Below are 23,271 nucleotides of genomic sequence, written 5' to 3'. Positions count from 1 at the left end.
GTTATTAGGGTGACTTATGTGGAAAGTTAACTTCACTGTCATAGTAATGCAAATAATCTTTGCCACCACGATTCTATCAATTGTAATGTATTTGATAATTTTTTTTTTGCTTGACTTCAAATTCTTCCTCCTTGTCTTTTCTACTATTTATTGGTGATTGGCATTTGATGCGGGTTTCGACCAGTTTGAAGATGGCTGTGGAAGAGTGTCTCACTATTGAGGTGTTTCTGAATTTGTTGTTAGTGCGGTGTGTTGCATGTACTGAAGATAAAGACAAGTGTATTAAGGAGATCAAAAATATCCCGTCCCCGAAACAAAGAAATTAATCATAAGCAGTAAAATCTCCCCGCCCCGTTCGGGCATCAAACCGTGGGTATCTCTAAGTAAAATATCATTCAGCCAAGTAGCTGAAGTAATGAATCACTCCCTAGTTTATCAAAAGAAGTATAATCTGAATTTGGAGAATTCGATGGTATTTGGCATTACAGGGCGTAGTATGAAATGATGTGTAGGAGAAAGGAAAGACACAAAAATAGAACAATTAATGCTTCTATAACATTACATACATTCCACAGTTTATTGTTTCTTTTTGTACAGAACACATAATAAGACAACGTATATCATATGAAGGATAACGGTCGGGCCAGGTCAGGCGGCAGCACGGGGCTGCAGCAGTGACGCGAACTGACCGGGTGGGGCTCTCTCGTAGCTTATGTACAGAAAACAGAGAACAGTCAACACACAAGAAAAATAAGAAAAATATGATCTTATAATAAATAGTGCCATAGATATATCAAGTTTTCCGAACATCAAGTAGACCTACACCAAAGTACGAGATAATTTAGTTAATTAATTTTGTTTTGTTATGTGAACAATGAACGTTACTTTCCCGTAAGAACACCTTATAGCCGGAAACACTTGTTGGAGCGTTATAATGGGTTGTAATAATTGTGACCAGCCTTCTAATTATTCAACCCATTAAATAGAGACAGGTAGGTTTCATTTTGTCCGTTGTCACGTTTTTCTCTCAATAGATCTATGGCGTATTGACGAGAATTCACGTCTTCAATAGAGCGGTCTCAGGAGTTCTTCAGGTGAAAGTTCGCCATCTTGATTCGCATCCACGAACTTGTGTACGATGATCCGGGCCAAGTCAGGGTTGTTCTGCAATTCCTCAACGAACCAGTCCACGGGAAAACTGGAACAGAAACCAAGATCATTGTTAATACCAAATTTCGTTATACATAAATACAAATAAAGACGTAAATATTTCTTCTTTTATTATTCTATTATGTAGATTATGGTGTGGTGGTAGGTAGTTGTGTGGCGGTGAAGCTCCCTCAAACTGTGTAATTTCAGTGTGTTATACCTTGTGTATGCAGCTAGAAAAGTATGTACTTTTAACAATTAGCATTTTACTATCAGACTGATAAATACGTGTGCATCGAAATTCTGAAAGAACAGTAAAATTCCAAATAAAGTGAGTACGGATTGTGTAGGTTAGATGTAAACAAAGAGTAGTGAATGCACTGTTACCAACAGACAATATCAAACTAAGGGAGTACTATCGCCGTTGAACTATCGATTCGCCGTTTCGCAAGTTCTCCGCTATGAATTCATGTGTAAAATGTGGTAAAACTATTGGCAAACGGAATAGCTCACAGAAAATTAAGTGCAGAGCATGTCAGGGTTGGTACCACAGCAAATGTATTGATTTAACAGAACAGGATGTGGACATTATAGAATCGGAGGGGCGGTTATGGAAGTGTAAGACATGTCAGGTTGTAGCCAGTGGTGATAAAGCCCAGGCGCCATCTGTTAGTGATATCTACCAACTACTAGCTGAGTTGAAGAATGAAGTAGCGAAAGTAAAAACAGAGATGAAAAGTGTAAAGACGGAACTAGAGAACGTGAAAATAAAGAACATGGAAACAGAACGGGAACTGGGCAAGAGTTTAGAATTAACTCATGAGAAACTTGACACCGCCGCGGAGCTAATTAAGCAACAATCAAAAGAAATAGCGCTGTGCTTAGAAAACATTGACAAACTGAAAGAGGAGAACCTTCAACTTAAAACGCAGCTTAATAATGTAACATTGCAGCTTGACGATTTAGACCAGTATGGTAGGAGGAATTCCATCGAAAGTCATGGAATTCCTGAAACGAAAACAGAAGACACGCTGGAATTAGTGAAGGTGTTAGGTCGAGCATTGGACATTGAAGTGAATAACGAAATGATCGACACCTGCCACAGATTAAAGAAACAACCCCATCAGTCTTCAGCGGGAATCATTGTGAAGTTTGTGCGGAGAACAGATAAAGAAAACTTTATTCGGAGACGTAAAGTGAAGAGGAATCTGAACGCATCCTAGCTTGGCTTTCCAAGTAATGGAATAACCTACATAAACCAGAACTTAACTCCTTATCGTAAGAAGATTCTTGGACATGCGCGCAGATTGAAGAATGAGAAGAACTACGCGTATTTGTGGGTTGATCCTTCAGGCAACATAAAGCTTCGCAAGCGGGAAGAGGACCAGTACGTGTATAATCTGAAAACACTTGAAGACGTCAGCAGGTTAAACTAAAATGACTTATCTCTCAAACTCATAATGGACTCTAATATAATTTCTATTTATTATCAGAATGTGAGAGGACTCAACACCAAACTAAATGAATTTTGCGTAAATAGTACCGATTCAGAACATGATATATTGTTAATTTCCGAGACATGGTTGAGTAGTGACGTCAGCAATAGTGAACTCTTGGATAATAGGTATAATGTTTATCGTAGAGATAGAATGGGTACCAAGAGGGGAGGAGGGGTACTTATTGCTGTCAATCAGGAGATCATGTCACAGCAACTAGATGTAAAATTTAAGGATATTGAGGCAGTATGTGTTAAAATAGTGTTGCACCATCATACATACTACATTGTATCTGTATACTTTCCACCTGCCAGTGATCTAGAAACATACTTAACATTTTATAATTTATTTGAAACTAATGAAAAACTTCAAAGCCAGGATATCATACTTGTAGGCGATTTCAACCTTCCATTAACAGTTACTTCAGATTATGATATGTTAAATGGTGGAATCGCATACAAGTCCCTAGCTAATTTTATGTCTCTGTATCAATCGAAATCTCTCAATAATGTTTTGAATGTTAATGATAGAACTCTTGATCTCGTTTTAACTAATGTAAGTGGTGTTACTGTGAGTAGAGAGCAATATCCGTTAGTCCCAGAAGATCCTCACCACCCTGCACTAACAATTCTTCTAGAACCAAGAGGTGAACGTGATCGAATAAAGCAAACTCGTACTATAGCGTATGATTTTCAGAAAGCAAATTTTCTTGGTATATATAACATGTTTCGAGAAACGGACTGGTCTGAGTTGGAAAAAATCGAAGATGTAGATGAAGCAGTAGAATATTTTTACGTGAAAGTAAATTCTGTATTTGAAGCCACGGTCCCTAAAAGAGCATTTTTTTGGAGAACTAAATACCCGGTTTGGTTTACTTCGGAAATAATCCATAATATTAAGTTGAAAGAATTGCATAGAAGACGACAAAAAAATTCTGATCATAGTAAACAAATATATAAACAACTCAGGAAATATGTTAAAACCTTAATCAACAAAGCGTACAATCGTTATATCTCTGAAATTCAAAACAACATCACGAAAGATACTAAATCATTCTGGAATTTTATTAAAAATAAGCGAACTCAAAAAGATCCACCCTTACAGAGTATGAAACTTAATAATATAACGCTAGATAATAGTCAATGTATCTCCAATGGTTTTGCAACCTTCTGTAAATCTGTTTACTCTTCTTCTCCACCTTCTTATGCTATTCCTGATACACCGCGATTACTGGTAAACGATTCCCTAGGAGTAGAATTTATAACCACAAGTGAATATAAAGCAGCTATTATGAAATTAAAGTCCAAAAAATCATGTGGCCCTGATGGGATACCTCCCTACATCCTAAAAGCATGTTCTGAAGTGTTACTCATTCCTCTTCTGAGACTGTATAATTTGATACTTAAGAAACAGACATTTCCCAAAGCCTGGAAAATATAGAGAGTTTGTCCAATCTTTAAATCTGGGGACAATAAGATGATTGAGAATTATCGACCTGTCTGTATTTTATGCGCTCCGTGCAAAATCCTAGAACAAATTTTATATTGTCGTATTTTCGCTCATGTAAAGAGGGCTATAAGTGAATATCATCATGGCTTTATGCCTGGTAGATCAACAATAAGCAATCTTGTTAATTTTGCGCAGTATTCTTTTAATGTTCTACATAGGCAGGGAAATGTTGATGTAATTTACTTGGATTTTTCGAAAGCCTTTGACAAAATTGATCACGATATTTTATTGAAAAAGCTCTCTGAATTTGGAATGACTTCGCCAATGCTATCACTGATTTCATCTTACCTTAGAGACAGGCAACAGTATGTAGCATATCGCAATTGTAATTCAGACATTTTTTCTGTCTATTCTGGTGTTCCACAGGGTTCAAACCTGGGTCCGTTGCTGTTTAACTTTTATGTCAACGATCTCCCATCTAAGGTTAAGTTTTCAAACTGCCTTTTATATGCGGATGATGTAAAACTTTACAAAGAAATAAAATGTGATGGAGACATCGACAAACTTCAAAGCGATTTAAATCAATTATACGAATGGAGTATAGAAAATAATTTACATTTCAATATAAAGAAATGTTGCTTCATGAAAATTACACACGGAAAATTCCCTAAAGAACACGTGTACTCTATCAACAACGAATTACTGACGCAGGTTAATTCAATTAATGATCTAGGAGTACGCATCACAAACAATTTGTCGTTTAACTCACACATTTATGACACAATTAATGATGCCTACAAAAGACTGGGCTTCTTAATCCGACACACCAGAGAGCTGAATAATATCCAAGCCCTCACACTTTTGTTCAACACACTTATGAGGTCCAAACTTGAGTACGCGTCGGTAATTTGGTCTCCCATTTACAAATCTTATCAAAACCATGTGGAGAAAGTTCAAAAACGTTTCGTACGTTATCTTTACTTTAAAAAATATAACAGGTTTGTTCCTAGCGGCATAATTCACTATAAAGATCTCCTGAAAGAATTTAACTTCACTTCATTATTAAACAGACGTATAATAAATGATCAAAAATACCTCCATAGAGTTATCAATAATGTGGTAGATAACAGTTACTTTCTACAACAATTCTCGTTCAATACCCGGAAAGGAAGTTTAAGACACAGACATCTCTTGTTTCTTCTGATTTCTAAAACAGTATTTTATAGAAGCTCACCACTGTTCAGAATGTGCACAGTCTAAGGGGAAAATAGCCATAATGGACACGGGACCTTTGATGAAGTGGCTACCAAGTTTATCGTTGCTACCGTTCGCCAAATCAAGCCGCAGCTTGCTATTGAGGAGAAAATTATTAGAACATTAAGAAGAGAGAAAAATGCACAGGAAGAAATCCACCGTCTTCTAGATCGAGAAAACATCGTAGAAGTGAATAATACGAGACAGTACAAACATTGAAAGTACCCCCAACGATAACACGCGACATAAACTACACATCGCCCACAACAACAGCAAATCGCTTTGAAGACTTTGGGAATCCAGAAGAAGATATTACAGCTGTTTACGCGGGAGCGAGACCTAAATAACAGAGTAAATCGAAAGAGGTTAAGTTTAAATTTCGTCTTTTACTGAGAGATTCCTTAGTCAAGAATATGTACCGTTGTCTAAGGGTCCAGGTTAGTCAACGAACACGGATAGTGTACACATACCGGAGAGAAACCGTTACGCTGCGTCGAACGCAATAAAGCTTATACAACCGGGGGCAATCTCCTGCAACGTGCATACTGGACAGAGGCCGTTCCACCGTAAAAAATAAAAATCACAATATGGTGGTCTACAACAAGGAGCATTCTACAAAGACACGCAACTCCTCATACGGGATTAAAGATATTCCAGTGCAGGCAATGCAATAAAACGATTTCCGTAGACTTTCAGCTCCAAACCCTGCTGCCTGTTCATAATGGCGAAAGGCCCTCCCAATGCCAGGATTGTAACAATGCATTTGAAAGAATAATAGATCTAGCTTCCGAAAACACATGACGCCGCATACTAAAGACAGTCCAACCTGCTGTGAAGAATGCAACAAGCCGTCTACAACTAACAGCAAACTCCGAACACAGACTGTTACACATACTGGATCGAGGCCATTCCAGTGCCGGTAATGCAATAAAACGCCTACCCAGCGAGGTAATCTACAACGGCACCCCCTTCTTCATAATGGAGAAACACCATCTCAGTGTCAGGAATACAATTAAACGTTTAGTCAAGCCCGTCTCTCAAGCAACATATCATCACGCATACCGGAGAAAGACCATTCTATTGTAAATAATGCAATAATGCGTTTGAAGTTAAAGGGTAGCCTCCGACAACACGAAGTCGTACATACTGGAGAAAAGCCATGCCCCTGTATGAAATGCAATAAGACGTTTTGTCTACTTAGTAATCTTCGCACCCACTTGCTTCTTCATAAAGGGGAAAGGCTCTCTCAGTGTTAGTATTGCAACAAACTATTCGCTGGGCGAAGTGACCTCCGGCTACACATAACGATAGATACTGGAGAGAAGTCCTTCTACTGGAAAAAGGACAACCTGCACTCTTCGTTTGGTTTTGCATAGGATATGATCTATACTTCACTCAAACCTGGCGGAAGGTAGCCTATACGTAAAACGTGACCCAGTTTTGTGGAGACAATCATAAAGGAAGACATTTATTACTTTAAACTTACATCTTTTCACGGTTTCTTGCTTGTGGAGTACAGTACATCCCTTATCTGAGAGGACTTAAAGTGTATATAGTCTTTATTTTTTTTCGTGTGGTGTAGATTATTGATAGTTGAAAAGTTTAGTGTGGTTAACTTTTATACATGTCGCCTGTTATGTGATTGTCATATATCCTAGTATTCCGCTGCCTCATTCAGTAAATCAAGTCGACAAGGCAGTGATGTTAGAAGATCACGTGGCTCGTTTTATATTCTTTCCTGGATAACAGCGCATAGATAAGAATATTTCAATCGTAGTTATACGGTCACATATACATGTTCGCAATATGGCTAACAATCTTTCCGACGAACAACAATCACATGGTGTACAATGCACGCACTGTGGGAAATATTATCGATCCGATAGGGGCGTAAGCATACACGTTAGCAGAGCTCACCCTGCAGTGCACAGAGATACCCTGGTCAAGAAGCAGAGTAAAATCAGCATTATACGAAATTCTCCAGAGAATCGTCAGTCCAATGAAACCACAACCAATACCGCTACTACTCAAGCTCCGAATATGGACGAGTACAACCGCGATCTGATTGAATGGAAATCAAAGTTTTCTGAAAACCTAACAGACGACCACTTCGACGAGGCCGTTAATGACTTTGTCCAATTCTTAGCTTCAGTACCACATATTCTTCCCGGGCCGAAACACCCCGCCCAGAAATATTACGAACTGAGAAAGAATGGCCAACTAAATTCTACCCAACGTTCGTATAGGACCTCTTCAAACCCTGAAAGATCAACGAAAAGGGGAAGAGAGAAGAGAAGAAGGAAGTACATGTATGAATCCACTCAGTTCTACTATTACAATCAGCGGCGAAAAGCCATACGCAATGTGTTTACAAACGAACAACCAATTTGCAGCCTGAAAGAAGATGTATTGCACGCATTCTTTTCGGACATATTTTCTAGGCCTAACGACCACAAAAGACCAGAATACCCTCAAAAATTCACTGAGAGTGAAATCATGGAGACTAACGACCTATACAATCCGGTCATATCTAAAGAAGACATTATTCAGGCAACACAGAACATCAAGATAGACACCGCAAGCGGTCCTGACCACGTAATCGTCCGAGCTATTAAAAACAGCACGATTTCAGAGATAATCGCAATCATCGCCACTAGAATGCTAACAACAGGGTTAGTACCATCGACTTTCAAGAAAGCCCGTACAATTCTGGTTCACAAAGGAGGCGACGTAAACGATCCCAGTAACTGGCGTCCAATTACTATATGCTCAGTTATTAGACGAGTCATCGAGAGAGTTCTTGACAAACAGCTTCGGAACTACATTGGGTTTCATGACAACCAAAGGGGTTTCACCAATACACCCGGTACTTACATAAATACCTCAATTTTGGAAGCCGCTTTACAGCACACTAGGCAAGAAAAGAACGATGCATGCATTATATTTCTCGACGTTCGCAAAGCTTTTGATAACGTCGGACATGCGCACCTCCAGAGCACACTGGAGTCGGTCGGAGTTCCCGAAAAACTGACGAGACTGATAATTGCTCTACAAGAGGGAAACGTAACACAGATAGAGACACGAAAACAGGGAACAAAACCCATCAAAATTAATCGCGGTGTGCTTCAAGGCTCCCCTTTGTCACCGGCATTATTTAACATCGCTACCAATCATATTGTGGAAGAACTTTCTGAAGCTTCTTTAGCAAGGAATTACGGTTACTCGATTGCAAACGAGGAGCCTAACCTCACTATAATGTGTTTCGCCGACGATACGGTAATATTTGGGAAAAACACTGAATCTGCTGCCGAACTAGCCAGGATCGCCATAGAAAGATTTAAGGAACTCGGCCTGCACATCAGCGCTTCAAAATCAGCTTGTCTTTCTATCAAGAAAGGTCGGCTAACGGAGGAGAATATCATCATTAATGACGACTGTGAAATTAAATCACAGCGCAACGGAAGTGCAATTCGTTACTTAGGTGTGAATTTCATCAATGAAATTAAACTGGATCCACAAGTCGTACTTGAAAAGACGCGAAACAAGATTGACACCCTTGTTAGCTCACCATTGCTGCAATCTGACCAGAAATTTTCAATTTTAAACAGTTCAATATCACCTTCTCTTATTTATCCACTCCAAGTTACTCCCCTAAACAAGATACCTCAATCTTTTCTATCAGATGCGGATAAAATATTAAAGAGCGGAACTAAAGAATTATTACAACTGCCAGCAGACGTTCCGGATCACATGGTATACTCCGAAAGGAAGTATAAAGGCCTCGGTTTGTTTCGCGCGACTTGGGAAGCCAAACTACAGCATATTAACATCTGTAATAAATTATCGCTTGCAAATAACGGCTACATTAATGCAACTAGAAACTTGGAACAAGAGCGTACAATTTGTTTGCAAGATCTAGGCATAGAAATGAATGATCGAGTTATGTCCAAAAATAGCCATCTTCCCAACGTAAGGAAGGTCCGGCAGACACTACGAGACAGAGAAGTTCAGTCATGGACGAAGTTGCCGCACAAAGGAAAGGGCGTCGGACTCTTCCAGGAATACACGCCAGCGAACAAATGGATAAGAGATCACCGAGGCTTATCCTGTGCGGAATGGAGAGAGGCCATCAAGATGACAGCGAACGTGTGCGCCGTTCGCTCCGTGCCAGGAAGGTCCCAGGACAACACCCTCTGTCGGCGTTGCCACAGAGAGCACGAAACCCTTGCCCATGTCCTGGGAGCCTGCCCTCACGGGGAGGTATTGAGAAATTCCCGCCATCATACAATACGACACATGATTGCGACCTCGCTGAGGGATCACGGTTTCACGGTGCACGAAGAGGTCTCTGGCCTAGCTACCGACGGGAGTAACAGACGTATTGACATGATAGCCTTTCAACCAGCTAGCAAGCAAGGACTAATCTTAGATCCCACAATACGCTTCGAGTCGCACGTTGGCCAGGCCGAAGAGGTGGACGCCGAAAAGAAGTCAATTTACCAGCCAACTGTAAACTACTATAAAGATAAATATCACCTAGACAATATTTCCGTCCATGGACTCATGATCGGAGCTCGAGGCACAATCCCTAAATTTCTTGTACAGCTATGGGATTCTCTCGGTCTCAGCCGGACACGACTCCACGACATCGCTATCGCCGCAATACGAGGTTCAGTGACCATACTCCGCAATCATCTATATAACATCTGACGAACCGTATTGCAAATCTATTCCTGAGCCTTTTGGGGAATCTTCTACCTGGCACACTAGCAAAGTCAACAGTAACTTAGAAGACAAAATACTGTGTAGTCGACATACTTTGTCCTTGTGGCAGCCTCCGCATGGGGGAAGTTGTAATAATAATAACGTCACCGTTCAAAAATTTCCTGATCTTGATCTAGACTTTGCTGTTAGATACAATTATTATGCAAAATTATTGAAGAAGGCACACAGTTGAAGTAATGGTCACACTATGCTGGGCACTTTGAGTTCAGCTCACTATTTCTGAAGGTTTACCCTATAGGTGTATATATGTACTATATTTATACTTACTTCTTGGTTAATTTGTGTTTCATTTTTGTGTTTTATTTTATTTAAATTCATATAATTTAATATAGATGAAGAAAATTTAGGGAAAACTGCAAACAAATTATCATTACTAATGTCTATTTGCACTTAAGATTTAATGTGCTGTTCATACCTATTGCTACAACTCATCTCTCACCAAACACATATATTTCATGCGTTACTTTCTATGATTTTCTTTTTGTATGTCAGTTTATTTAACTGGTGTCAGTCTAAGATTGGAGTTATTTCTTTTGTAGATCCTAATTCCTAATTTATTTTATGTTTCTGTTTTTCTAATTTTTAATTCATTTTTAGATATTAAGTATTTTAGGTCATAAGTCCACTTCGAACCTGAAAAAGTCTACTTTTTAAATTAATTTTTAGTCATTACAGTAAGTATATTTAAATTTGAAAAAGTATTAATGTGCTGTAAATTCCGTTTGCTACTCTACTTGTTAATAATGTTGTATATTTTTATTTTTAGATATTAAGTTCTTTCTAACAAGTGTTATTTTTAATAATTAATGCATAATGACTAAGCCACCTGTAATCGGAGAAACATCTCTGTTGGTGGTATGAAATAAATAAATAAATAAATATCATAGATATATCAAAAGCAATGCTCCCTGTAAGAATAGAATAGAATAAAATAGAATAGAATAGTAATCATATATTGCTATCCAAAATATGTTTGATACATGCGTACTTCTCCTTATTACAACATTATACTTATTAACAATTTGGATCTAATTTCTAAATTTTAGTTTTTTTTAAGTTAATTTATTTTGTCCTAGACGTTAACAGAGTCACATAATATAGGACAAACCTGTATCTTACCATCCCTAAGTTGTATTAATGTTTAATTGTCTCATCAGTCTTTATAGAGTTATCGTACACTTACAACATACATTTTGAATGAACTGAATGACTGAAAGAATGACTCAGTGGCCATATGAATTGGTGAGTAAATGTTTTCATGACCTAATTGTGCTCGTGTGCTCCCTGTAATAATAATAATAATAATAATAATAATAATAATAATAATAATAATAATAATAATAATAATAATAATAATAATAATAATAATAATAATAGGTGACTCACGATTGACTAAGAACATACTGTACTTTCGTTATCAACGAAAGGAAACAAAAAAAAATTCCGAGAAAGGCTACAAAGTCAGCTATTTTTTGAAGACAATTATACAAAAATGCAGGTCAGACCATAAAAGTACGGGATGAACCCTCAAGTTACATAAAAACACCGAAAATTTCCCAGATGACCGTCGAACGCGAGGCGTAGGCTACAGTAACAAAGAAGTGTATCCACGAAATACTAACATACCCTGCAGGTAGTTTGATATTTAACCTAATATTTGCTTACTAATGATGCATAATTTAATTGAAAATAACTTCTCCAACCGTTCTAATTTATCTTCTGGAATAGCTGGAGCACCACTAACAAGGGGTGAATGGGGAATTTTAATTTTCATTTAAGAAGCATGTTCCATGTATCATTATGTATTAAAATATTTACATTATATATTATTTTATATATTATATTATATATTTATAATATTATTCATGTTTGTACAATTTGGGAGGAATTTATTGGTAATAATAATAATAATAATAATTGTACCGGGTGGTACACCTCCACGCCGCTAATTTAAAATGTGCGCCTTTTGAAACTCCTCTGCTGGAGGAGGGCTGAACTTTATCTACGCTATTAATTCTCTACCTTCTCAGAAGATGTCACCACGTGGAAAATTTTGAGTTTTTGAACGGTGTCATTTTTGATGTGGTTTTGTTTCACTTGAAGTAAGAAGTGTGAACTTTCTCTTCTAGAGGACACTACTGAAGATCAACATAGTGCAACCTAGTGAGGAGTCAAAGAACTATTTTTTTGGAGAAAATTTAATTTCAAGAGTTTGTTCTTTGTTAAATTTCTTTCTGTCATTGTTTAAGTTGGCAATATTTACCCCTTTCTTCCCCTTGTTATGAATGTAACCAATCCCGAATTTCTTTAATTAATTTCTGACCAATCAGGGGTATCTTCCCCCAACTTGAATCTGTTGCGGGGTCCTATCCAATAAAAACGTTGAGGGAGGGTGTTTTCATTCCCCTAACGCCTAGAACCTTCCGCGAGAGGATATAAACTGCTGATTTTAGGGTCTCCGGGCCACTTCTGTTCGATCTTTCAGTGTATTAAGTACATAGCAGGAGGCGGGAAGCGCCTCTTTCTTCGGCAGCGGTCAACAATAAGGTAATGGCCGATTAATAAATTCATTCTTTTCTTGCTCAGCAGTTTAACTTTCGGGGCGGGTGCGAAGCGTTCTACCATGTAACCTTTTCCTAAAATGTAACTACTCTTTTCCTCTATTCTCTTGTAAAGCTACATACTGGGATAGAGAGTGCTAACCCTCTCGAGCTCCCACTCATATTGTTTTGAGGTGAACTTATTTTTCTCAACCTATTCTTCGATAACGTAAAACAAATTGTTCTTTTCTAAGTCACCTCTGTAGTATGGGATTAGCCCTTGCATCAGTGGCCTAAGAGCCAAAGTAGGTCTTAAAATCAAAGTGTATTAGGAGTGCAAGTTCGCCTCCTCTCAAATTGTTTTAGAGGTCATTTAATTAAACCGCTTTTCATTTAATAGACCTCAGTAGATTGGGTATTTTACCCCTGTGTTTATGTCCGTTGAGGACAACTTGAAGGTGGAGTTTGGTGTGGCCTGGGAGAGGCTTAAATTAAAGAGCGAGTGGCTCTTTTGGAAACGGAGTGTTGTGTGCCTCGAGGAGGCTTTACTGTGTAATTTGGAGCAAGTGCTCCAGGGTTTGATTGGGGTCTTCTGCCCCTTTGTTAAAATTTTGTATATCGAAAAGTTGGGCTAGTTGCTCAAGAATTGTCAACTCAGGGCTCGAAGCCCAAACTCTGTAACCCCTGTAATTGTACATTTCAAATTGTGTTTCGGCTACTAAGTACCTGTTCTTTGTTATTACTTAATCTTGAAAAGAAAATATAACCTTGTTAAATTTTACATTAACTTTGATTCCGTAGTTTGAGACCCATTCACGCCCGCACCTTCTTACACCTCTACCTACCACCAAAATACGGTAACAAGTGGTAGCAGAGCGTGGTTGAATGGGTCTCAATTTAGCCCCTTTTGACGGCTACACATTGTTTTGATCCGAACTCTAACCATTTTCTCAGTTGCTGGAATTTTTTTTGACTTGTTCAAAATTGTTCTGTTATCATGCCAGGCCCTCGCGATGTTCTCCATCTTAATTATTTGCGCAAAGAGGAGTTGATCTATGAATTAACTATCAGAAAAGTGCAATCTGGAGGCACGGTTGCAGTAGACACTAACAAGCTTAGAGAGTCCCTTGATTTGCCCATTTCCATCCCCAATTTGGGAGAGAAAGAAATTGATGACTCTCTTTCCACGATCGTCGAGAATATTACTGGGCTAGCTTCTGTAGTTAGTTTTTTTGATGAAAATGATCCGTCTCCTAATCAAATTAAGCGCGTGCAAGGCAGGCTATATCATTTTTCGAATAGGGTTAACGATCTGTTGTCTCTAAAACTGAATGACGTTCAGAGGAAGGAAGCTAGTACGCTCCTGGAAAATATTTCCGAATTATCTAGTAAGGTCACTCTATTGTTAACTGGGGAAGTTCCTCCCAAATCTGATCAACCCACCATAGTGAATGCAGGTAGTGAGGAAGCGCCTCCCAAGGGAGAAGTTAATAGGATAACCGTTGCTGCTCAAACTATCCCTGCCCCATTGGACAACGAATCTGAACGTCGTGCATCATTGAGTAACATCCGTTCTGAATTAACTTCCTTGCCACTTAAACCTTTACCCACTATGTCACCCGGATTCAGCAGCTTGCCTCATCCATTGGCAATGTTGCTCAGAGGTATATCCAAGTTTTCTGTTAATACCACCAGTGACGTAATTTCATTTTTAAGATTTCTAGTGGAATTTCAGGATCATGCCCTCGTGTTTTCTCTTTCTCCATGTCAAATTTTGCAAATCATCTATCCCTATGCAATTGGCATTCTCTCCGACAAAATAGTAAGAGCCATAGCTGAACAGTCATCCATCGAAGATTTTCATGCACATCTACTTGCAAATTTTATTCCTGCCCGCGCTAGGTCATCTCTGATTCAGAAATACTATTATCGAGTACAGAGGTTGGATGAAAACTTGGCTGATTTCATACAGGACATTAAGTTTTATACTAGGGTGTTTGCCCTTCATTTTCCTGAAGATCAAATTGTACAGGCTATTGTAGAGGGAATTTCACCTCCCTATAGGTCATATTTGTGTTTCGCGGCGTGCCCGCAAACTTTCTCTGAACTTGAAGCATTGGCCGTTTCAGCGGAAGGAGTTAGATACGCCGATTCTTTGCGTGTCGCGAAAGAACCCCCGCCTTCCTTTAGTAACACTCGGCCTCCACCTCGCCGACCAGTCAATCCCCGTAAATGTTATGCTTGCGGGTCGCCTGATCATCTGCGCAACAAGTGTCCACTGATCAAGTCAAGTGGGACGAGGAATGGAGCCGGGTCATCACCAGGCTGTTTTAAGTGTGGGGCCTTCTCACATATCGCCAAGAATTGCCCAAACTCGAATAGCACCCCCTCCTGCTCAACTTCTGGTGCAAATTCCACCTACGCCAATAACAAAAAGTGACTAGTGGCTTCGGCTGAGTCGACTAATCCATCTTCCCGAGACTCAGCCCCTGGTAAACAGGTTGTAAATTCAGAGGACGATCAGCCTTCAAATTCATCTTTTGAATGCCCTAAAGAATGTCTTAGGATTGCGACGGATACCCCCGCACCTGTTCCTTTTCTTAAGATTGAGTTAAATAACGAGCCTATAACAGCTCTCTTAGATTCAGGCAGTGTTTGTTCGATTATTTCGGCCGAATGGTATTCTAAATTGAAAACGGTTTGTAAACTTCCTGACTATGTCTCTTCTCCTGTTCAATACGTTTCGGCTAGTTCATCTCCATTAGAAATTCTAGGTTCCTTACTGGTCAAAATTCGTGTTTTTAAGTTTACATGGAAAGTTAAATTGTTTGTGGCCAAGCAATTGTCTTGCCCCATTATATTGGGAGCGGACTTTATTTCTCACACTGGTCTTGTGCTCGATCTCCAGTCTAGGTCGTGCACATTCAAATTTGCTTCTAATTGTAAAATCCCTCTATTAAAGTGTAATTCTGTGTCATGTTCTTCTATTTCGCCTACCCAGGATGAGATGTTGTTAGACCTTAGACATCTACCTGAGGAGCAGGCTGATAGTATTCGCAAACTGTGTCAGTCGTTTCCCGAGGTGTTCTCTGATACTCTTGGTGTTACTGACCTTATTGAATACAAAATTGAGGTCACGGATTCGATTCCTGTCCGTTTTCCACCTTATAGGCTATCTCCTCCTAAAATGAAGGCTCTGAAAGAAATTATCGATCAGATGTTGAAGGATGGTATTATTAGGCCCTCTAAGTCGGCGTATTCATCGCCTATTTTTCTAGTCCCGAAACCCCAAGGAGGCTTCAGGCCTGTCATTGATTACAGGGCTCTCAATCGGAAGGTGGTGTTGCAATCTGTGCCATTTCCTGACCTTCATTCTTGTTTTTCATGGTTTCGTAAGGCCAAGTTCTTCACCATCTTGGACTTGAATCAGGCCTATAATCAAATTCCCCTTGCCGAAGAGTCTAAACATCTTACAGCGTTTGCTACGGACTGGAATTTATACGAATACAACCGCGTGCCTTTCGGGCTCCGCACCGGAGCAGCTGTACTCACTAGGCTACTAGATAGGGTCTTCTCCGACATCAAATTTGAGTACTTATATCACTACTTGGATGATGTCGTCGTATTTTCAGAGACTTTTGAAGAACATCTAGATCATCTGCGAGAAGTTCTCGATCGCCTTCGTAAGGCTGGGTTAACGGTTAAGTTGTCCAAGGTTGCCTTTGCTAAGCCCTCTATGTCTTTCCTAGGGCATATTGTGTCACCTGATGGCGTAGCAGTCGATCATTCTAGAACACAGGCCATTCGTGATTTTAAACCTCCCAAGGACATTAAAGGTATCGCCAGGTTCATTGGTATGGTGAATTTCTTCAGGAAGTTTATTCCTAACTTCGCTAATAGAGCGGCGCCCTTAAACCTTCTTCGTAGGAAAGGCATCAAATTCGAGTGGGGACCCTCTCAACAAGCCGCTTTTGAAGACCTTAAATTAGCACTTTGTAATGCCCCTGTACTTGCTATGCCTGATTTCTCGAAGAAATTCATCGTCCAAACCGACGCATCGTCGTCAGCAGTAGCTGCAGTCCTTCTTCAAGAGACTGAACTAGGGAGGCGATCCATCGCCTATGCATCTAGGACCTTGTCGGCTCAAGAAGCCAAGTATTCCATCTATGAGCTCGAAGGTTTGGCAGTCTTATTCGCCTTAGAGAAGTTCCGTCTCTATCTGGAACATGTTAAATTCGACCTGGAGACCGATAATCAAGCCTTAAGCTGGGTCTTAGGTAGGCCGCGTCGTACTGGTCGTATAGCCCGTTGGGCCATCCGTATTTCTGCCTTCCAATTCGATGTCAGGCATATCAGAGGTACTGAAAATGTTGTTGCTGATGGACTCCGCCGTATGTTTTCAGACGACGTTGATAACCATGAACCGGTCGACAGTTCATCACCTCCCGAGTCCATGCTATCTGAGGTTAATGCCATCCTAACAGATGCTCCCATGCTTTTTAGGGATATCGAGAAATACCAACGTGAAGATCCGACGCTGGCTCCGATAATGGAAACCCTTTCTTCTGGGGAACATGTCGTCCCTTATGTTCTGAGGAATGGTGTTTTATGTTGCCCTTCGAGGCAGGACAAGATGATGAAAGTTGTCGTTCCAGCTGTTCTGGTGCCTATGATCTTCAAATACTATCATGAGACCCCATTAGGGGGGCATCTTGGAATCTTTAAAACCCGTGAAAAGATTCGTGAAAGGTTCATCTGGAAAGGTATGGACGGTGAAATTCGGGAACTTGTAAAAGCTTGTAAATCTTGTTTGCTCAGTAAACCCACCATGTCCACTAAAGTAGGCCTTTTGTCTTCTCATCAAGCGTCGCGCCCCATGGAACGCCTGTATATTGATTATGTAGGACCCTTCCCCCAGTCGAAGGGAAATGCCAACAAATTCATCCTTGTATGTGTAGATGGTTTTACCAGATTTTCTTGGTTATTTCCGACTAAGCTGGCTACCGCTCAGTCCACCATTACCTGTCTAAATTCTATTTTTGCTTCTTTTGGTCCGTGCCAATATATTGTATCTGATAATGCTAAGGCGTTCACATCAAATCTTTTTCGTAAATTCTGTTTTGACTTGTCCATCTCTCATGTAACCACTTCTGCTTATTACCCTCAACCATCTCTGGCTGAACGGGTTAATCGTAATCTCAGGTCCGCACTTATCGCCTATCATCATCAAGATCCTTCCAGGTGGGACACGTCCCTGCATTGGTTAGCTTTTGCTTTGAATTCGGCGGTTCATGAATCTCTTAAGTTCACTCCAGCTTCCTTGATGTTCAAGTTTGTTCCCAACACGCCGCTCTCTAACCTCTGGTCTCTGAGTGACATTCTACCCGAGACAATAGATCCGGATAATATCAAAGATCTTTGGAAGAAGGCTAAAGCCAATCTTATGGTATCTCATGAAAAGGTTAGGGAAAAGTATGATCGTGGACGGAGACCCTCCCCTTTGAAGGTAGGTGACCAGGTGATGGTCAAGAATTTTGTTCCCGCGGGCAAGCTTGCCCCCAGATTTCATGGGCCTTGTATCATTCTCGATTTTCTTACGCCAGTTACGTTGTTAGTAAGCAATCCAGCCACCGAGAGGATATTTAGGGTTCACCTGTCACAGGTGAAACCGGTGTAAATTTTGTGTCAACTTGCTTCATATAATTTGAAAGGAATATGAGGGTTATATTTTTTTTGAGTTCCACTCTTAAGGCATTCTGCTCCTTCTATTTTATTTTATATGTAAGCATTTCTTGTAAACCTCTCCCGATTGTTAAACTGCCATCCTGTCCTTGTCACGGCCATTACCACGCTCCCGTCTCCTGCTCCACTACACACAGTGGCTGGCTTAGATGAAACGCCATGGATATCTCCACGCCGCTGGCCCCTCAATCTCTCTACATGCCTGTGCCCTCAAAAGATACATGATGGTCCAACACAATTCTGCCGCCTAGTTTTAATGTTTCAGTGCCCCCGCAGCCGCGCGGCGCCGTGCGGCAACTGGGCCCGAGGACGGGCCTCCTCGGCCCCAGCGAGGACGACATGTGCACGGCGAGCCGGAGCTCTCCTCCCGGCCAAGGCTGATGTGCGGCGCACGACCTGCTACTTGCCCGCAGCCTGTATATGTTCCCCGCGGGCGCGGCGTGTTTCAACACCTCTGCTCCCCTCATAGTGCGGGCGAGCGGTATCTCAGGGTACTTGAGGGGTCCGAGCGGCTTCCTTTGGACGCAAGCTGTAACGGCCGGTCTGGCCATCCAACTTAGCCTACATCAACTACATAGACATTCCTGTTCAACCTTAATACCGTTTCATGGGAATTCAACAGCAATATTTGGTGGACATTGCAAAATTTTTCATCACCTTTTAAAAGATCATCTTCAGAAATTCGCCTTCTACAAACATAAATACTTTACGTTACCATTTACAACAAAATTTTGGAACTGAATCAAACCCCATTTAGGATTTTCTCAAATACTTCTGCAATTTATTTTAATATCAACATCTAAACTTGGACTTTGTTTTCAAACAATTTCATGTGTCACCCCTGGTGGAACTTTTGGGGGGGGGGGGAGGTCTGTACCGGGTGGTACACCTCCACGCCGCTAATTTAAAATGTGCGCCTTTTGAAACTCCTCTGCTGGAGGAGGGCTGAACTTTATCTACGCTATTAATTCTCTACCTTCTCAGAAGATGTCACCACGTGGAAAATTTTGAGTTTTTGAACGGTGTCATTTTTGATGTGGTTTTGTTTCACTTGAAGTAAGAAGTGTGAACTTTCTCTTCTAGAGGACACTACTGAAGATCAACAATAGTGCAACCTAGTGAGGAGTCAAAGAACTATTTTTTTGGAGAAAATTTAATTTCAAGAGTTTGTTCTTTGTTAAATTTCTTTCTGTCATTGTTTAAGTTGGCAATATTTACCCCTTTCTTCCCCTTGTTATGAATGTAACCAATCCCGAATTTCTTTAATTAATTTCTGACCAATCAGGGGTATCTTCCCCCAACTTGAATCTGTTGCGGGGTCCTATCCAATAAAAACTTTGAGGGAGGGTGTTTTCATTCCCCTAACGCCTAGAACCTTCCGCGAGAGGATATAAACTGCTGATTTTAGGGTCTCCGGGCCACTTCTGTTCGATCTTTCAGTGTATTAAGTACATAGCAGGAGGCGGGAAGCGCCTCTTTCTTCGGCAGCGGTCAACAATAAGGTAATGGCCGATTAATAAATTCATTCTTTTCTTGCTCAGCAGTTTAACTTTCGGGGCGGGTGCGAAGCGTTCTACCATGTAACCTTTTCCTAAAATGTAACTACTCTTTTCCTCTATTCTCTTGTAAAGCTACATACTGGGATAGAGAGTGCTAACCTTCTCGAGCTCCCACTCATATTGTTTTGAGGTGAACTTATTTTTCTCAACCTATTCTTCGATAACGTAAAACAAATTGTTCTTTTCTAAGTCACCTCTGTAGTATGGGATTAGCCCTTGCATCAGTGGCCTAAGAGCCAAAGTAGGTCTTAAAATCAAAGTGTATTAGGAGTGCAAGTTCGCCTCCTCTCAAATTGTTTTAGAGGTCATTTAATTAAACCGCTTTTCATTTAATAGACCTCAGTAGATTGGGTATTTTACCCCTGTGTTTATGTCCGTTGAGGACAACTTGAAGGTGGAGTTTGGTGTGGCCTGGGAAAGGCTTAAATTAAAGAGCGAGTGGCTCTTTTGGAAACGGAGTGTTGTGTGCCTCGAGGAGGCTTTACTGTGTAATTTGGAGCAAGTGCTCCAGGGTTTGATTGGGGTCTTCTGCCCCTTTGTTAAAATTTTGTATATCGAAAAGTTGGGCTAGTTGCTCAAGAATTGTCAACTCAGGGCTCGAAGCCCAAACTCTGTAACCCCTGTAATTGTACATTTCAAATTGTGTTTCGGCTACTAAGTACCTGTTCTTTGTTATTACTTAATCTTGAAAAGAAAATATAACCTTGTTAAATTTTACATTAACTTTGATTCCGTAGTTTGAGACCCATTCACGCCCGCACCTTCTTACACCTCTACCTACCACCAAAATACGGTAATAATAATAATAATAATAATAATAATAATAATAATAATAATAATAATAATAATAATAATAATAATAATATCTGAATATAATAATGTAAGACGTAGAAAAGCAAGAAACAAAAATCTTAAGGAAAATTATTGGACTAGTCTCTAGAGGGGAAATCTGGATGATAAGAAAATCTCATGAGCTGTACCAACATTCAGAAGAATTTTGGTTTTCTTTAAGTCAATAATACAGCGTTGTTCACTTGGTTTTAAAATCCCGTAAGTCACAGAGTTTTAAACTGATCTATAGGCAAAGTTAATAAGGAATAAAACTTCATATCCTACTTCCACGATGTCTTTATATCTACTAATCCTCAGAGAGAAAAAAGTTTACAAATATTTATGGTTCATTCACCAGTCAGTTTTTTTTGTTTCCCCGCAAGTTTACATTTCGTGACTTACGGAGTTTCAAAAATAACCGATTAATTTAGGAAAAGACGTCTGAAATTTTACTGATATATTCTCAGAATTAATAATCAGAGATTGACGAAAATAATCCGAACCTTGCCCTAAGAATGGAAGTAAAAGGTAATTGGCTGCTCGAAATTGGAAAAAAAGCCTTCAGGAAGTAGGCATCACAGATGGCATTGTATTAGACAGATCTATGTTCAGAAAATTAGTCGACAATCACCGCTTTACACACCACCCAAGCACTACCACAGACAAAACCTGGTGAGATGATCGCAGGAAAAGTCACAGCAAGAAGATAGAAAAATTTGGGGGGAAGAAAAAGGCAAAGACATCATCTCAATAAGTTCAATCGCGCTCATTAGTCGGGCATAACGAGGAAAGAAGAAGAACATCCTTTATAGTATACAATTTGCATGAATAGTATTTTTATTCCTTTTCCTAGCAGTTTAACGTCGCACAAACACATCGAAGCTCTTCGGCGACGTAAGGTTGAGAAAGGGCTCGGATTGGGAAGGAGGTGGCCGTGGCCATAATCGAGGCACAACCCTAGAATTTGACTGGTGTGAAAAATGAGAAATCAAGGAGAAACATTTTCAGGGCTGCTGATGGTGGGATTCGAACCCATGAACACTGAATGCATGAATCGTTTGTGAGTTATCGTCATTTACAGGAATTTACGGGATGGTTTAAATATGTTATGGTGAGAAAGGAACGAGGTAGTGGGCAGTCAGCCGAAAGTGCCTTGGAAAATATTCGCATCGAGTTACGTATATACATCAAGAGGAAAGCAACCATTCTTATCTACAAAGAAATCGAATAAAGTCTATCAACATAAAAACAAAATTTCTCCCGTGCGAATCGGGGGAGAGTTACCGACCTACATATAAACATACATATCCCTTTAGTGGGTAATGCAGTGGTTTAGCAGATGATTTTCCACTCGGAGGCTAAGGCTTCACCACCCGGTTGATAGGTTGGAATGTTCACTTAAAGATTCATGCCGCACAAGGAATGTTATCACATCTTAAACCGTTGGTCAAAACTCTGAATGGAACGTGGCTCCATCAACCCTGGAAATTCTAGGATTCATTCGTAATTCACACTTTTTCTTCCCACCACTGCTGCTGTGATGTAAGGTGACTCGCGCTGCGACCCAGAAACATTTTCTAGGGATTCAAAGTATGAAGAAAACATTATATTACAGTATTACAGAGTTATACACATCAAGAATCGTCGAAAAACTGCAATAACATTTCCTAGTCACATGATAGAATGGTTCAGTAACTGAAACGCTAGTAACTTGAACTTACTTTGAATTCAGAATGTGTAATAAATATTCGTTTGTACTGGCGTTTGCCAATGAGCTCGAAAGAAGAACGAACGGAAAGAAGGCTAATTTTACACGATATTGCTGTGCTATCGATCAGGAAGTGTTCCATTTATTGATATATAATTTAATTTCGCTTCGTGTCATTGATGAAAAGTGACCTGGAAAATGGAAAGCTTTAATAAGGTAGGGTGGATGTGGGTGTGAAGCACGTGATTTGCAAGGTAAATGGGGACAAATTCAGAAGAAAAGAACAGATGAAGACGGCAATGGGCAAGAACGGCTACTTATGTGGGGGAGTACTACTCAGGATGTAGTAGTACAGTAGTAGTAGTAGTAGTAGTAGTAGTAGTAGTAGTAGTAGTAGTAGTAGTAGTAGTAGTAGTAGTAGTAGTAGTTTCAAGGATTTTAATCCTGATGTGAAAGCTGGAATAGAGTTCACTCAGACTCGTGAGACCAAGTAATGAACTGTCTGGTACGGGAGGGAATGGACCCGGTCAACAAAGCCAAGCAATACGTTGAATATATGACACTCCAGTAACTGCAGATCTTCTAGCTAGGAAGAAGTCGCCTTGGCAGGCCAAGGACTTACATAGCCTATGTATCACTAGTAAGTTTTATTGCTTGTTCTTCGTATAATTCTTTGATTTCTTTCTTTCTTTTTATTTGCTAGCTATTTTTATTTGAATATACTTTAATAATAAAACACTGTCTGATTCTTTATCTAA

The 23,271-nt window shown here is 39.9% G+C and overlaps 1 protein-coding gene across 1 annotated transcript in view; it reads right to left on the bottom strand.

Moving 5' to 3' along the window:
• Positions 1 to 561: 561 nt before the first annotated feature.
• LOC136874964 (allatotropins) overlaps positions 562 to 23,271 on the bottom strand; it is a 108,411-nt gene continuing 85,701 nt past the window's right edge. The window contains exon 3 of the mRNA XM_067148677.2: positions 562 to 1,198. Within this exon, the coding sequence (XP_067004778.1) occupies positions 1,066 to 1,198 (133 nt within the window). The 3' untranslated portion in view covers positions 562 to 1,065. The remainder of the gene's footprint in view (positions 1,199 to 23,271) is intronic.

The sequence above is a fragment of the Anabrus simplex genome, chromosome 5 (genome assembly GCF_040414725.1).
Source record: "Anabrus simplex isolate iqAnaSimp1 chromosome 5, ASM4041472v1, whole genome shotgun sequence".
Classification (NCBI taxonomy): Eukaryota; Metazoa; Arthropoda; class Insecta; order Orthoptera; family Tettigoniidae; genus Anabrus; species Anabrus simplex.
The sequence above is the reverse complement of the archived record's forward strand: the minus strand, read 5'-3'. Positions and strand labels throughout refer to the sequence as shown.